At 41.1% G+C, this 16280-nt stretch overlaps 1 protein-coding gene across 4 annotated transcripts in view; it reads left to right on the top strand.

The window, feature by feature from the left end:
• The window catches only part of SGCG (sarcoglycan gamma), a 146447-nt gene that overhangs the window by 83012 nt on the left and 47155 nt on the right, over positions 1 to 16280 (top strand). For all 4 annotated transcript variants that reach the window (XM_068144022.1, XM_068144013.1, XM_068144039.1 and 1 more), the window contains 2 exons: positions 3865 to 3966; positions 10355 to 10442. In XM_068144022.1, the coding sequence (XP_068000123.1) occupies positions 3865 to 3966; positions 10355 to 10442 (190 nt within the window). The remainder of the gene's footprint in view (positions 1 to 3864; positions 3967 to 10354; positions 10443 to 16280) is intronic.

Genomic DNA, 16280 nt, shown 5'->3' with positions numbered 1-16280 from the left:
CTTTAACCTGATGGGAAAAGGTGTGAGATCAGAGCAAACAATGAAACCCTTGATTTGATAGGGGGCTGAATTAACAAGGTGGGAATTATAAAAATATAGTTATCTTTATTTATTTTTTCTGAAAACCCCACCCCCAAATTAGGCATAAAAACTTATTAAATTATTTACAGGTTCTCTTTGGTCATGAATTCTACTAGGATGCTTCTGGGCAACTTTGGTACAATTTAGACAATTCAGAAAATGGAAAAGGCTAAGCCACAAAATAGCTTCATCCCACTTATAATCAGAGGCAAGCCAGGAACCTTAGGGAAAGCTGACAAGAACGCCAGGTTGTACTCATGAGGATGGAGCAGGAATTTGGCAACATTCCCTAGGTATCTCGTTGGTAGTAGGCTCCAGGAACTGCAGGGTTTATAATGCAGTTTGTTGATAATGCAGCACAATCCAAAGGAAAAGGGCCTGCCAGTATCAAAGTGTCCGTAGACATGGCTGCTATGAGGCAAACAGAGCAGCAGCACTGCAAGAAAGCTACAGGTTTCAAGGCAAGCAGGGTCACTCCATGGCAGGCAGGGAACAGGGAGAAGCCAGGTCCGAGTGGGGCGAGCAAGATGAAGGCAGGAGCCAGAGCAGGAGAGAGCAAGCAAGGGCAGAAGCAGGATGATGACGAGAGCCCAAATTGCTTTCTGGCCACTATTTAAGGTGTTTCCAGACAAAGTAAACTGAGGATGGTTTGGACACAATGGTCTTGAAGGTCTCTTCCAACCTGGTTTATTCTATTTTACCCCTATTCTATTCTAGTCTAGTCTAGTCTTAGCAGTTGCATCATGAAGTACCATGTAACAGAATCTGTGGTGTAATACTTGAGGGGAAATGGGATCTTCCACCCCTCAGTAATCAAATGTGGTTAATCGGCCAGTCTGATTATTATGGTATTAACCACGGGCCACTGCACTGGCCACGGGGGTTGGACTAGATGACCTTTGGAGGTCCCTTCCAACCCAGACCATTCTATGATTCTATGATTCTATAAGTGTCCAAGGCCAATGTATAATGGATGCAAAGCACTCTGCTAATCATAGCTCCCAAACCCAGCGGACTTCCCCCATAAGAATGGCTCTCCTTGTGGGAAGAATGGGTGATAATTACCTGACCCCAGGAGAAGGGGGAAGGCAATTTTGCACCTTGGAAGGCAATTTCATGCCTTTGTCTTTCCCCATTCAAACTTCCGCTGATGGAGATGGGGGAAGGGGGGGGTTGGAGCACACCCTAACAACCCTAAATTCAGTTAATTAAATGAGAGCAAATCGTTACTGTTATTTCTTGAGAATATTTCACGTCATATTTTTCAAAAGTGTTTGTTTTAAACCCTGTGTGGTTTTATGGTGTTGGATTGATTTCTGTTGTGTGTAACAACTTAGGAAAAACCATCCACAGTCTTCACTAGAAAAACCTATTTCTAAATCACACTGTGCTGGCTAGGAATTCTGATTATGAAAGGTGGGTCATCATAGGTACTATTTTAGTTTTGCCTCAGTATATGCCAGCTATTTTTTAGAAGCTTTGCAATGGTCTAGAATTTAGAAATTGAATTGAATTCCACTGACAAAAGTCCACACATTATATATTTCAAAGCAGTAAAACATTTGACCCCAAATAACAGATTCCACAAATAGCTATACCAAAAGCCTCTTTCCTGAAATAAATTCTTGCTCAGGAGGAATCACAGTTGTACCCTTCAGTGACATGAACTGCTGACAGGATGATTTCTTACCTTATGGAATTTAAGCAAAGCATATTTCTCTCCTTGTCTTTCTTCAAGCTTGTTAAAGGAAAATAGTTACAGATTATCACTGAAAGCTAGTTAGACACATTATTCTGCATTTTATATATATACATACATATTGTGCCCCTTTACTCAGCACTGGTTAGGCCACACCTTGAGTACTGTGTCCAGTTCTGGGCTCCTCAGTTTAAGAAGGACATTGAGACTCTTGAACATGTCCAGAGAAGAGCAACGAGGCTGGGGAGAGGCTTCAAACACAAGTCCTATGAGGAGAGGCTGAGGGAGCTGGGATTATTTAGCCTGGAGAAGAGGAGGCTCAGAGGAGACCTTATTGCTGTCTACAACTTCATGAAGGGAGGTTGTAGCCATGTGAGAGTTTGTCTCTTCTCCCAGGTAACCAGCACCAGAACAAGGGTACACAGTCTCAAGCTACACCAGGGGAAGTTTAGGCTTGAGGTGAGGAGAAAGTTCTTCACAGAAAGATTTGTTTGCCATTGGAATGGGCTGCCCAGGGAGGTGGTTGAGTCACCATCCCTGAAAGTATTAAACAAGGGATTGGACGTGGCACTTGAAGCCATGGTTTAGTAGTCATGAGGTGTTGGATGACAGGTTGGACTTGATGATCATTGAGGTCTTTCCAACCTTATTGATTCTATGATATATATATATGTAAAATATATAATCTCACAGGTCAGAGCATAGCCTTTTTGAAGACAATTACAGTCCCTAAAAACTATAAGTTTTATCAGTGGTAACCATAATTCATTAAAGGAACAGGTTAGTGATGTGTCTTCAGTGGCCTATTATATATCTCGTCTTCTCTGCTAATAACAAACTGAAAAATATTTGGAATTAAAATACTTTTTGGATTATTTTTCTTTTTATATTTACCCCTGCCACATACTGCTTGTAGTTTGAGGCAGTTTACTTGAAACTTTTCCACATGTGGCCAAACTTTTTTTCCTAACTTTGCCTCACTTTTTATGGCAGGGGGAGGAGTAAATCTTGGCTAAATACCTGTGAAATACCTTGCAGCTGAATCCTGCAAGACCTCAGATGTACTTACTGAAGTAGTTTTGCACTCATTTTTCGCATTCCCAGTTTTATGATAATGATGAAAGAAAGTAAAAAATGAAATAAGATCTGGGGTGAAAAGCACAACTGGACTAAAATCAGGAGACAGAGAGAATGAAGGTACAAAAACTGAGGAGCAGGTGATAGAAAGGAAGATGGCAATGTGAGAGATGCATCCTTGCCCTACAATTAGAGAATCACCGAATCACAGAATCACCAAGGTTGGAAGAGACCTCAAAAATCATCAAGTCCAACCTGTCACCACAGACCTCATGACAAAACCATGGCACCAAGTGCCACGTCCAGTCCCCTCTTGAACACCTCCAGGGATGGTGACTCCACCACCTCCCTGGGCAGCCCATTCCAATGGCTAATGACTCTCTCAGTGAAGACCTTTCTCCTCACCTTGAAGACCACATACACAAAAAAATAAAACAAGGAATGAAAAATCAATTTTAAAGAAGTACTTCCTGACAGCAGGAGCAAATAAAGTTCCCTCTCTGTCTGTTCAGTGGGTTTAGAAATGTTACATTCCTCGCAGGATACATTATGGTTAAAATAAACCTTGAGATGTTAACATAAGGTTTGTTCTAGCTGAGTACTCTTGTAAAAGTTTATTGTTCTTGACATTTTTAGAAGGCAAGCACAAAGGCTATTGAGCACAACCAATACAAATGCACTTCTTTTCAAGCTAAAAACTACAATATTAGCTTTTTTTCCCTCAAAACCAAACCAAAACAAAGCAAACCCTCCCCAACTTCAATAGCTTTTCTTGAAAGGTATAGTTTCTTACAGGAAAAATAAAGAAACAAGGAATACTCAAGATTTTAAATGCATTAGTATGGGTGTGCTTATCAATAGACAGGAGGCAGGGAGCTCTGGGAAATTTCTGTTTATAAGAAGAACAAGAAACAAATAACAAATAACAAATAACAAATAACAAATAACAAATAACAAATAACAAGAACAATAACAAAGTGTGGAAAATTCTTGCATCTTTTCCTCAGACTGGAATGGGACACCTGCGTGTTACGAAAGAAGGCCTGCGCCTGGAAGGGGAATCGGAATTCTTATTCCCTCTTTATGCCAAAGAAATCCATTCTCGAGTGGTAAGCAGATAATTTTTCCATAATGCTAAAATAAAATCCATGCAGTTCTGAACAGCTGAATTCATGCCAAGTCCAGGCATCTGTCATAGAACTATATATATGTGTGTGTGTACATGTATACACAGATATTTTTGCCTGCTTTACAAGGATCACAGGATGGTCTTTAGGTCAATGTTCTGATGCTGTGATAGAATTAACTTTTGCTTTTAGGCATGAGATAAGTAGCTCTAAAAGAAATTAGAAATGTCACTGTGTGTAAGGCTAACTTTTCAAGTGTGTGTAGAAAGTTTTTCATTATTTTTACAGAGATTAATGTAGGCTTCTCTTTGAAAGTGTTCCTTTTGTTTGTTCATCCATTACAGCATAGTTTTGGTATCTCTTTAGTAAGTTTGGGTTTTGTCATTTCTAGGACAATGATATTGAGTGTATGATGCCTTTATATACTGATGTTTTTAGAATCTACAGGACTAAATCAAGCTATGTTCTTATCCCCTAAACATATTTGTAGCTCTCCACTGGACTCTCTCCAGTATGTCCTTGTCTCTAGGACTGGACATAGTGCACCATATGTGGCTTCACAGGGCAGTGTAGAGGGAGAGGAGAACCTCCCTCGACCTGCTGCTCACATTGTTCTTAATGCATCCCAGGGTACCACTGGCCTTCATGACCATAAATCCACCCTGCTGACTCATGGTGAACTTTTTATCCAGCAGGACTCCAATGTCCTTCTCTGCTGGGCTGCTTTCCAGCAGGTCAACCCCTAAACTGTACTGGTGCATGGAACTGTTTCTTCTTGTGAGCAGGACCTTATACCTGGCCATGTTGAACTTCATGTATCAAGTATTTCCAGTAGAATAGCAACTCCTACTTAAATGGTGAAATTCCATTATTAAATCTGTATTTCCATTTTGTTTCTTAGGCTGTATTTTCTGCCTCATAGACAGTGGGGAAAACTATTTATGTGCTTAAGTGAATTTCCCTTGAGGTAGTTTATCCAACAAAATATGTTATTTAAGATCAGCATAGCTAATACTTAAGAACTCACTCTGCCCCAAAAAATTGTTATGCAATGTTGAGCTACTGTTTGTGCTCTTCTAATGTTCCTTCCAGCTATTAACACACCTAGAACAATACAGGAAGAAAGAGGTGTGGCAGTATCTCATATAAGCTTAGCTGTTTAATGACCGATCATGATCATTAGTAGCATGGATTAATTAGAGTCTTGAGGCTATTGCATGTCTCTGCCCCCTATGAACTAATAACTCATCAGAGGTTCTTTGTTTATTTGCTTGCTTATTTAAAATACTCAAACTCTCTAGGGCTTAATTGCCTCTATCTTTATCTCCTGAGTGCCATCCATATATTAAGTCTTAGTGAAGTTATGATTTCTTTTCCAAAGTTTTTCTTAGAAATTTGGGGCACTCACAGCCATAACAGCAGCTTTCTGCCTTGCCTTAACAGTTTTCTCCCTGCAGTCTCCTAACAGCTTTTCTCACCTAATGAGGTCTCCAATATGCTAAGAAAATATGTAGCCGAAGTTGTGCTTGCTGTGCATGATCTCTAGAGGCTGTTACAAGTTTATTCCTTCATTATGAGTCCTACACAGAGTTGCAGGCAACACCATTGCATCTTAGCTAATACATATTCATAGAGAGCTACAAGAGGAGAATTTATAAATATGATACTAGATTTTAATTAGCTTAACAACACATGTGTAGACAATGCCCAGATTTATGGGTCATTTAGCACATGTACTAAAATGTTACCTATTTATCTGGTCTTTGCTGAACTTCCTTTTCCACTTCATACTAACTTCTTACCATAAATGTGAACTTACTTTTTTTCTTCAGATTTTTTATTGTGTTAATTCTGATAGCTTTCTCTTATCCTGATACAATTTACAAGATGAGATTCATTTATTTTGCCAACATAATGACTTCTTTTGAGATAACCTATCTTCCTACTTGTAAGATTTAAAAAATAAAAGTTGGACTCCAAACTCCATGTTGCTTGACCACTGTTATTAGTTAAGTGTTTGTAGGAAAATTTGTCACATAATATATGTTCAAAAATCTTAGGTTACCTCATACTGTAAGCATTAAATTGCAATTAATAGAATAGAACAGAATTAATCAGGTTGGAAAAGACTTTCGAACTCATTGAGTCCTATCGTTACCTGACACCCTAAAACTCCTTCACCTGCTCCATATTCCCTCATTTTCCCCTCAAACCCCAGAGCACCTGGGCTCTGTTGGAGTCTCCTCCCACCCCAGGTGTGGACACTTGGCCCTCCCCACGCACTCCCCTTTTTATTCCCCTCCAGGAAAGGCAGAAGCCCCAAGCTGAGCCTATTTGGGCTTGAGGGATCCTCCTCTCATCACTGGTGAGTGCCCATGGTGCACCCTGGGTGATGGTGGTGGTGACAACAAAGGCCGGGGGGCCTGGTGGCCCCCCGGGTTCGATAGGGAAAAAACTTGATGACCGTTCCAATATCATCCACGGGTGCTGGTTAGACTTCCTTCCTGGGGCTGAGCTCCTTTGGGTGGTGAGGGTCTTGCCCCCAGCTCTGGGATGGGTGCAAATTGGTGATGGTGGAGCAGGAGCTGTATAGTCAGATGATATTATGCTAATTATACTATTTTTACCTGGAGCCCCCTTGAATCTGCTCTTATCATTCAATAAATCTCTGCTTTTGTGTCTCATTTAAAGACCATTTCTTCCCCTTCACTGCTCCTTTTCAGAAATAAGGAAGGAAAGGAGGAAAAAAAGCAATAAAGCATACCTGGAAAATGCATTCACTTATCAATCAATTCTGAACAGGAAGCCTTTAGGAAGAGGAGCAGGTTGGAAAGTGAGAATCACTTCTTATGAATCATAAGACATATTTCAAAAAGGACCGAAAAAGCCTGCATCTTCTCTATTGTGGTTATGTTTCATGGTGGTAAATGCAGAGGAAAAAGTTCAGGCTGGCTTGGAAATCAGTCACACTTCTCTTGTCACAATGTCCTTTTCTCCCTGATTCTTTCTGTAAAGAATACCCATCCTTCATACAGAAATTCAGAATTGACCCGGTCAGGCAAGACCTTTGAAATAGAGTCCAACCTATCACCCAACACCATCTAATCAACTAAACCATGGCACTAAGTGCCTCATCCAGTCTTATTTTAAACATTTCCAGGGACAGTGACTCTACCACCTCCCTGTACAGCCCATTCTAATGGTCAATCACTCTCCCTGTAAAGAATTTCTTCCTAACATCCAGCCTAAACCTTTCCTTGTGCAGCTTGAGGCTGTATCCTCTTGTTCTGTCACAGATTGCCTGGGATAAGAGACCAACCCCCACTTAGCTACAACCTCCTTTCAGCTAGATGTAAACAGCAATAAGGTCTCCTCTGAGCCTGCTCTTCTCCAGGCTAAACTGGGAACTTATTTGGGAGTGATTTTAAGAGGTTAGCCCTTTGAGGTGCTGCAGGATCTCTCCTGAGTCCAGAAAAAGTACCAGAAGCTATGTATGTGAAAAAGACTGATCTTTAACAACATTCCAGTAGTTAGAAATTCTTTTATCTAGGAATGAGTGTCCCCTCAGGTCACAACAAGGCAACTTACTAGTACCCTCTTTGTATCATGTATTCCCTGACTTTAGGTTCTTGTCCATTAGACACATAGTATATTTTAGTGTGAATGCACCTGTACTGCAAACAACTTTCTCACCGCTTTTTAATTCTATCAGTTACCTAAAATTTACTGATCCAAATGAGTGTGATCAGACTCAGATGATTTTCTAATACCTAATATTAGGTAATGACAGTGGGCAGTATGATCTCCCTGAAAATCAGCTCCATTTAAAGACAATTCAGGGAGTAAACTGAAGAAAAATGTAAGAACCCACTCAATGCCACTTTACAAACATTTTGGGACACTTCAAATGACCTCTGCTAGGTCTCTTGCCATGAACCAGTTTCATTACTGTCTGTATATCCAATCTGATGGGTCACAGTGGTCAGATAGGTCTGTCAAAACAGTTACCTGTTCTTCAAGACAAGGAGACGCTTCAGAAGGCTCCAAAAGTCCTGTAGTACAGAAAGTTTGAGTGGAGGATATAGGTGTCACAACCCAGTTATCCTGTACCAACCCTGGTCATCTGCAGGGGTCAAGTTAAGATTCAAACAATTCACTTGGAGTAAATAAAGGTGAACTGATGCCAGAGAGCTGATAAATTGGGTTTATTAGATTGGACCAATGCAGAAAGAAAATGGGAAGGAAGAGGAGAGGGGAAAAGTAGAGAGAGAATGAGAGAGAGAGAGACTCAAAGAGCAAAGGAAGGAACATCACCATTCCCTGGATTTAGATCATGGAATTATCACAGGAACAGTTCCAACTTCTTGGTGGCTGGTGCACACTTTGAGAAGGTGTGTGTGGGGGGGCGCCTCCATTGCAGTGGTGGAAACAGAGCAGTGCAAAGCTGACAGAGCAGTGCAGACAGATGGAGCTTTCTGGGCCACTTAGGCAGTGAGGAGTGGCAGCAGGAACTGGGGTACAGACTGCAGTGCGGAGCAGAGGGAGTGGTGCAGCACAGCTGGCTGTGCAGGCTGCATGGAGCGAAGCTTTTGAGCATGCTGTTCGCACCTGGCCCCCTGGAAGTTGCTGTTTCCCCATCACCCCCTGTGGGGCAAGGGTGGTGCCTCCAGAGCTGTGCAGAGTGCAATGTGTATATTTGCCTTTCTGTGGTGCTGTTGCAGTGGTTTTAAGCCACGCTGTCAGGCCATGTCACGCCCTGTTTGAGACGCAAAAGCAATTGGGATCCCACAATGGGAATAAGTAATGGAAATGGTAGGTGTTCAACAAGCACAACACCAAGACATGAGTTAACACAAGGGGATGCCTTTATTTTGTGAAGTAATTCCATGCTGACTGCAGTCTAAGAATAATGTAACATTTTGAATTGCCTTCCATAGTGTCACAGACTGAATTGAACCTGCTGCTGTTATTCACACCATGCTGCAGTTATGCCAGCTTCAAAAATGAAAGTGCTAACTGGAGCAAAATATTATGGGGCTTGAAGTTCAGATTGCAACATGGGAGGCTCCCTGTTCAGGTTGTTTCTGGGTTCCTGCTTTTTCAAAGTGGTCTTTGCTTTTCTACGGGCATGGCAGCAGGAAGAGTGGGAGTCAGGTAGCTGCTGGTTTTAGCTTTCTGGTTTATGCTGGGTTTTCTTTGTATTTCACTCTGCTTCCTCTGCAAATAGTCTAAGATAAGGTAATCGTGCATTGTATTATTAGATTCTGTGATTATTAGACATGCATTGTATTATAGATTATTAGATTATTAGCTAAGGTAATTATGCATTGTCCTCATGATATCTCATGTTATATTCAACCCATTATCTCAACCCTGAGTTTCATGTGTCATTTTTGTGTTGGGGGAGCAGGCAATTGTGCTAAGCCATTAGATTGTGGTGAGTTGTGATAGGGCTGAATGAAGACACCAGTTACATCTTCTCAGAAAGTTCTGGCTTCCATAAGCAGCACAGAATGATGGGTAGGCATGAGGCTGTGATTGCTCTGCAAATGTCCCAGCTGTGATGCAACCTATGGAGAGAGTTAAGCCAAATATGAATGCCATTGCTTTTTGACCTTCAGATGTGATTTTCTATATTGGCACAACAGATGTGGAACAGCACAGGGTGTGTATTAAGCTCAAATTGTGGTGCAGGTATGCGGACAAGCAGGTAATGCTGATCAGCCTGCTGATAAACTTCTGTCATCCTTCCAAGGGACAAACAGGGAGACGATTTAATTTCAACTGACACACTTATCTGTACTGTCATCTATTAAAGTCAGCTTTGAGCTAGTCAGCCTGACACTTTCTCCATCACCCCCTGTCTGAATTGCCTTGCTAGGAAAGTCAGGGCCAGGTGCCAGAATCAAGCCAAAGCATTCAAGCTTCGTGGACCACTGAGGAAGCAGGATGCAGACGCACATTTCTCAGCATGTTGATATGACAGCATAAGTTTTCAAAATGGGGTACTCACACTTCAGTGAAGTGGCAGTCTTCTAGGACACTCAATTATCTATTGAAATGAGTAAATCTAGTACTTAACCATTTTTTCCCCAAAGGATAAAATATTAGCAATGATATTCATTAGGCTAGTAATACAGATTTTGTTCACCTGAAGTTTCTGTGGTGTTTTTTTTTTCCTTATATTACATCTGATATGGTTGAAGTAATCAAAAATATCTGCCCAGATTATTTGATAACATCCACAGATGGTTTTGTAGCTACAAAGCTCTTCCACTGACTGACCTCATTTAAACAGTAGACTAAATGTTTTAAATTGTTAAAAGTTCTAATTATTCTACTGAATCTACTTTTTTGCTCCATACTTCAGGACTCATCACTGCTTCTCCAGTCTACTCACAATGTGACTGTGAATGCTCGCAATTCAAATGGGGAAGTCACAGGCAGATTAAATGTGGGTAAGTCTAGATGATTAGTTCTCTGTTTCAGAAATATTGTATTGAATATTTTCAAAGAGCTTCCAGGATATAAAGCACCAAACCCATTATTATATTTTACTCTTATGGCCATATTTTAATAACCCAACTGCCCCTCAGTAAGTACCCAGAGTATATTTTCAGTTTCTCAGTCAAGCATTAGTTCTGTAAATACTCTAAGCACTTTTTCATTGCAGAGTTATGCAAGTAAGGTCACTGCAGAAGTTACTCGTTTTCTTATGTAAATATACCTATTGGTAGCTGCAAATAATTTTCTAGCAACATCATAGAATTGGTAGGGTTGGAAGGGATCTCAAGAATCATCTAATTCCAACCCCCCTGCTATGGGCAGGGACACCATACTATATCAAGTTGCTCAGAGCCACATTCAGCTTGGCTGTAAAAAACTCCAGAGATGGGGCTTCAACTACCTCCCTGGGCACCTGTTCCAGTGTCTCACATGGTGATGAGCTTCTTCCTAGCATCCAATCTGAATCTACCCATTTCTATTTTTGTTTCATTCCCCCTTCAGACACTGGAAGGCCACAACAAGGTCTCCTTGGAGCCTTCTCTTCTTCAGACTGATTAGCCCCAGCTCTCAGTCTGTCCTCATAGAAGTGCTCCAGCCTTCTAATCATCCTCATGGCCCTTCTCTGGACATGTTCCAGCATGTCCAGATCCTTCCTGTAAGAGGGGCTCCATAACTGGATGCAGTACTCCAGGTGGGGTCTCACCAGAGCCGAGTAGAAGGGGAGAATCACCTCTCTCAACCTGCTGCCCAAAATGTGACAGGAAAACATAGCTAGAGAGGTCTGCACAGCTTTCTTCATTTCCTGGTATTCCAGAAACCAATACATTTAAGAGGATGCAAAAAATGTACATGTTTTACCATATTTGGTAGCAGTAAGATTCATTGATTTGCTGAGTGGAATCAATAGATCTAGACAGACATAGGTGGTACATCTTGGCAGCAGGAATAAGCAGACTAAGACTCTTTAATAAAAACATTTTTAAAGCAAGAATGGCAATGATATGTGTCAGGTTTCACAGAATCACCAAGGTTGGAAGAGACCTCAAAGATCATCAAGTCCAATCTGTCACCACAGACCTCATGACTAAACCATGCCACCAAGTGCCACGTCCAATCCCTTTTTGCACTCCTTCAAGGATGGTGACTCAACCACCTCCCTGGGCAGTACGTTCCAATGGCCGACAACTCTTTCTATGAAGAACTTTCTCCTCACCTCGAGCCTAAACTTCCCCTGGTGCAACTTGAGACTGTGTCCTCTTGTTCTGGTGCTGGTTGCCTGGGAGAAGAGACCAACCCCTTCCTGGCTACAACCACCCTTCATGTAGTTGTAGAGAGCAATAAGGTCTCCCCTGAGCCTCCTCTTCTCCAGGCTAAACAATCCCAGCTCCCTCAGCCTCTCCTCATAGGACTTCTGCTCAAGGCCTCTCCCCAGCCTTGTTGCCCTTCTCTGGACATGTTCAAGAGTCTCAATGTCTTTCTTAAACTGAGAGGCCCAGAACTGGACACAGTACTCAAGGTGTGGCCTAACCAGTGCTGAGCACAGGGGCACAATGACTTCCCTGCTCCTGCTGGCCACACTATTCTTGATGCACGCCAGGATGCCATTGGCCTTCTTGGCCACTTGGGTTTGTTATTTTTTTTTTTCAACCTTTACTTGACTTCAGAGAAAAAAAAGTATCAATTTATTAATTAGTTTCTTCTGCAATCTTTGTGCAGCAAACCATTACTTCTTACTTGTTTAACTGTGAGGCTAAGCCAATATGCTGAAGTTGTTTACTAGATTGGGGCTCAGATAAGCATCGATGAGCAACTTTTCTATGCTGATAAGACTGTGTAACGTCTATAAAACTTCCCGTTTGAAGAATTATCTTGTCAATTCGTTGGGCACTTTGCAAGCTTCACTGTTTTCAAACAAATATAAAATTTAAAAAATAGCATTTTAAACTTATAAAGGAGCTTTCTATTCCCATTAAGAGTGCATAATTATACAATTTGCCCATTCAATGTCTTTGAATATCTTTTTTTAATTCCAGCTATTCATGAAGATCTGAATTATTCCACTCAAGAAAATGCTGCTAAATAGCTATCAAAACTTGACAGCAGCATTCAAATCTCATTTTGATAATAACTAAGGGAGTGAATTGTGCAGTTGCGTATTATTGGTAAAGTTACTAAATTAGAATAGAATAGAACAAACCAGGTTGGAAGAGACCTTCAAGATCGTGTCCAACCTATGAACTAATCCAACCCACCTAATCAAGTAAACCATGGCACCAAGCACCCCATCAAGTCTCCTCCTGAACACCTCCAATGATGGTGACTCCACCACCTCCCCGGGCAGCCCATTCCAATGGGCAATCACTCTCTCTCTGTAGAACTTCTTCCTAACATCCAGCCTAAACTTCCCCTGATGCAGCCTGAGACTGTGTCCTCTTGTTCTGGTGCTGGTTGCCTGGGAGAAGAGACCATCATCCGCCTGTCTACAACCTCCCTTCAGGTAGTTGTAGAGAGCAATAAGGTCACCCCTCAGTCTCCTCTTCTCCAGGCTAAGCAACCCTAGCTCCCTCAGCCTCTCCTCACAGGACTTGTGTTCCAAGCCCCTCACCAACTTAATTAATTTGTAATAATTAACTATAGAGTGACCACGTGACCAAAACCAAACAGACCACACGGTCCAAATTTTTTGTGATGTGTGTGGCACATATGCTGCTGATTCTGTCTGCTCTGTCATGGGATCAGGTGTGTATCTGCCCTGTGGTCATGTGCTAATCCTGCCTGAGAAGAAGCTCTTAGGCAATCCTCTGGGAAAGGCAGAATGCACAGCTGATCATTTACCACCACTGTAATTTGTCCTACCTGATCCTTGCCGATGTCTGAGAAATTTACAGGTAAAATCATATCAGACAGGAGCCCAAAAGCCTGATGTCTCACAGGCCTAGAACTGCTAATAGGAAAGGTGTGCTATAAAGGTGTTCATGACTACTTGGTCTGGTATTGAACTGAGGCACTTGTCAGAAGAGTGACGTTATTGTTAATAAGTGGTTTTGCATGACAGTGAAAAGAGCTGCTCTGATTGCTGCTGAACTCGATTCTGTCATCGTATTTTAATATACACATAACATACTTAGGGAACTATGGAGATAAGTAAGGAGCTTGACTATTTCAAGATGGAAACTTGACATAGCTTTGACAGATGAAGGTACATTACTTCTCAGATGATGTTTCTGCATGAACAATCAAGAAACTTTGTTGGGGTAAAAACGTCAGCATAGAATTGTGTGTTCAGCACCTTTAATGCGACTGAGATTCATAAGTGAACAGGCTGAGATGTTCACCCATGATGTGTCTTTCCTGTTAACTTCAGTGCTGGAAGCAGTGTAAAAATTATATTTTACTGAAAGAAAAAAATACTTTAGTTGTTTTGCCAGCCAATGGGTTTAAGTCTTACCTTAGGAAAACGAAGCCTGGCAAAAATAACAAATGTCAGACAATGTTTTCTTTTTTTTTTCCCCATTCACAGTCACCACTAAGTCTTCTTCTGAGAGCATTAATAAAGAGCAGTACAGAAAGTGAGGTACAATGTGCTGCTCTAAGTAATTATAAAGTTTAAAATATCTGCTCTTTAGGGTTATAGACATCTAGATTGAATAAAAGTTATAAACTGGTGACCCAACAGATGGAGGAAGGGTCACAAGATAGTCAGAGGGAATTAAGAGAGCCATGGAGAGAGATGCTTTGTAGTGGTTTGAGCCTTAACTGGGAGTTAAAAGCTCAAATGGGGAAAAGGCTGAGAATCTCTTCCCCACTCCCTGCCCCCCCCCAAACAGGGAGAGGGGAAAAAAAGGGGGTAAGGAGCAAATCCACTAAACAACAATCTGGAGTCAGCTTGGAAGTAGAGAGGCGAAGAATTTTTCTTTAAATTATATATATGACAATAACAGGAAAAAAGAGTTCACAAGGGCAAGGAGCAAGAATGGATGGGAGGGGGACAGAAAAAGAATAATACAAAACCAGTCTTTCTCTGAGGAGGTGTGGAGGCAGCAGGGAAAAGGATCAGGTCTGGCCACGTGGCTGAGGAGCAGGAGGGCAGCTGCAGTAGCTCTCATCCAGCAGAGGCAGGAGCCAAAAAGGAGACCCAACAGCTATGATGTCCTGCTTTTTCTAGCCTAGCTGGGCAGGGAGGGGGGAGTGGAACAGACTCAGCTTCCCCAGGGGAAATGCCCTGCAGGGAGGGTAAAGTACCTACAAGCCCTCCACCCTGCTTTGTTCTTTTGTTTTCAGAAAAAGGCGTTAACCCACCACATGCTTATAGACAGGGCAAGGATGTCTACAGAGCACATGGTAACTATTTTCATTAGAATAGCCCGTCTTTAAAATCAGAAGTAAGTTTCAGATGTCATTATCACAGCTTGCTGATCGACATGCAAGACTAAAATATTTAGAACTTTAATTTGTAAACCGATAAAGCTGCTAACCATCATCTCCAGGATTCTTTTTCTTATCACTTTAAAGCCTTATTCAGCCCTAGACTAAAAAAGAAATGTCGCACCTTTGATTTACACCCTGAGACATAGTAAAGCAACTTACTGTACAAAATTATTGAACTTTTTCAATACTGAATGGTAGCAAATATATATGATATAGGAAAGAAATACATAGACTATACAGTCAATTATGAAGTACTTGGTATCAAACAGTAAATGATGCTTCACCTAAGTAAACTTATGCCTGCATATACAGCCTGCTAGCAGATGAATATAATGCAGTCAGGTTTTGCAGTGGTGTTCCAATGCCAAATATTAAGACAGTGGATGAAGAGCAGCTTGTTTCTAACTGTCTTTGCTGAAAAGCAGAGGGCTGTTTTTTCAAATATCTTTTTGAATTTCAAGGGTCATTTAAGAAGGCTTTAATGTACAGAAGACCCTAAGTTCTGCTCGTAATACATCTTTATCAGGAGGGGAAAAAGCAAACAAAACACAGAGGAAAGAGGCTTCCAAAGTCATGCAAGGTCTGTGAGAACAGATTCTGGTACACTGAGCTTCTAGTTCTCCTCCAAGTTCAATCTTTTACACCAAGGAACAGTAACATCAGTAGCTTTAGGTCAGGAGTTAGGTTTCAAGCATTAAAAGCTAGAGGGAATTCAGATAGCTGTATAATGAAGCTGTTCTATACTTTGACACATTTAATCAGCACCGCTCAAAAAGCGTGGGAATACAGCAGAAGTCAAAAATGGCTTATGCAGTCTGAAAACAGAATTACAGTTAAAATTCTGCCTGGAGACTCTTTTCATGTCCATCACATTAATCTGAACAATGAGAGCATTAGTGCTATCCCAGCCCTCTTTTTTCAAACAGGAACAACATTCTACGGAAACAGATAAGTGTCAGCACCTAATATATTGCTTCATTAGCATTAATTGCCATCTTTATACTACTGCTTCCCGATGTAAAATAATTTCTGGTGTTCTTATCAGCTTCTTGATATTTCATTTTGGTATTTTTTTCATCAGAGCCATAAGAGGAAGAAAACAGTGCTAATGAAGCATGATGTATGTAAGAAGAGTTTGATAATGTTTTTACAGGGAAAACCCTGAAGCTGGTTTCGTAAGCTTGACTTAATTAATGACATTGTAAAATCATTTAGCTTTTCCTTCCTTATTTTTCCCAGAAGGCTTTCACTAAAAAAAAACTTCATTTTTGTCCGCATAAGTTCTTTCTTATCTTTAAGATAAAAGCCAGAACTTATTTCTTGAAGATCTTTGTGCTGCAGGAAGATGATTATTTGCACAA

The sequence above is a fragment of the Melanerpes formicivorus genome, unplaced genomic scaffold (genome assembly GCF_026170545.1).
Source record: "Melanerpes formicivorus ecotype bairdi unplaced genomic scaffold, bMelFor1.0.p_v2 SCAF_1, whole genome shotgun sequence".
Taxonomy (NCBI): domain Eukaryota; kingdom Metazoa; phylum Chordata; class Aves; order Piciformes; family Picidae; genus Melanerpes; species Melanerpes formicivorus.
This window is presented reverse-complemented; position numbering and strand designations above follow the sequence as displayed.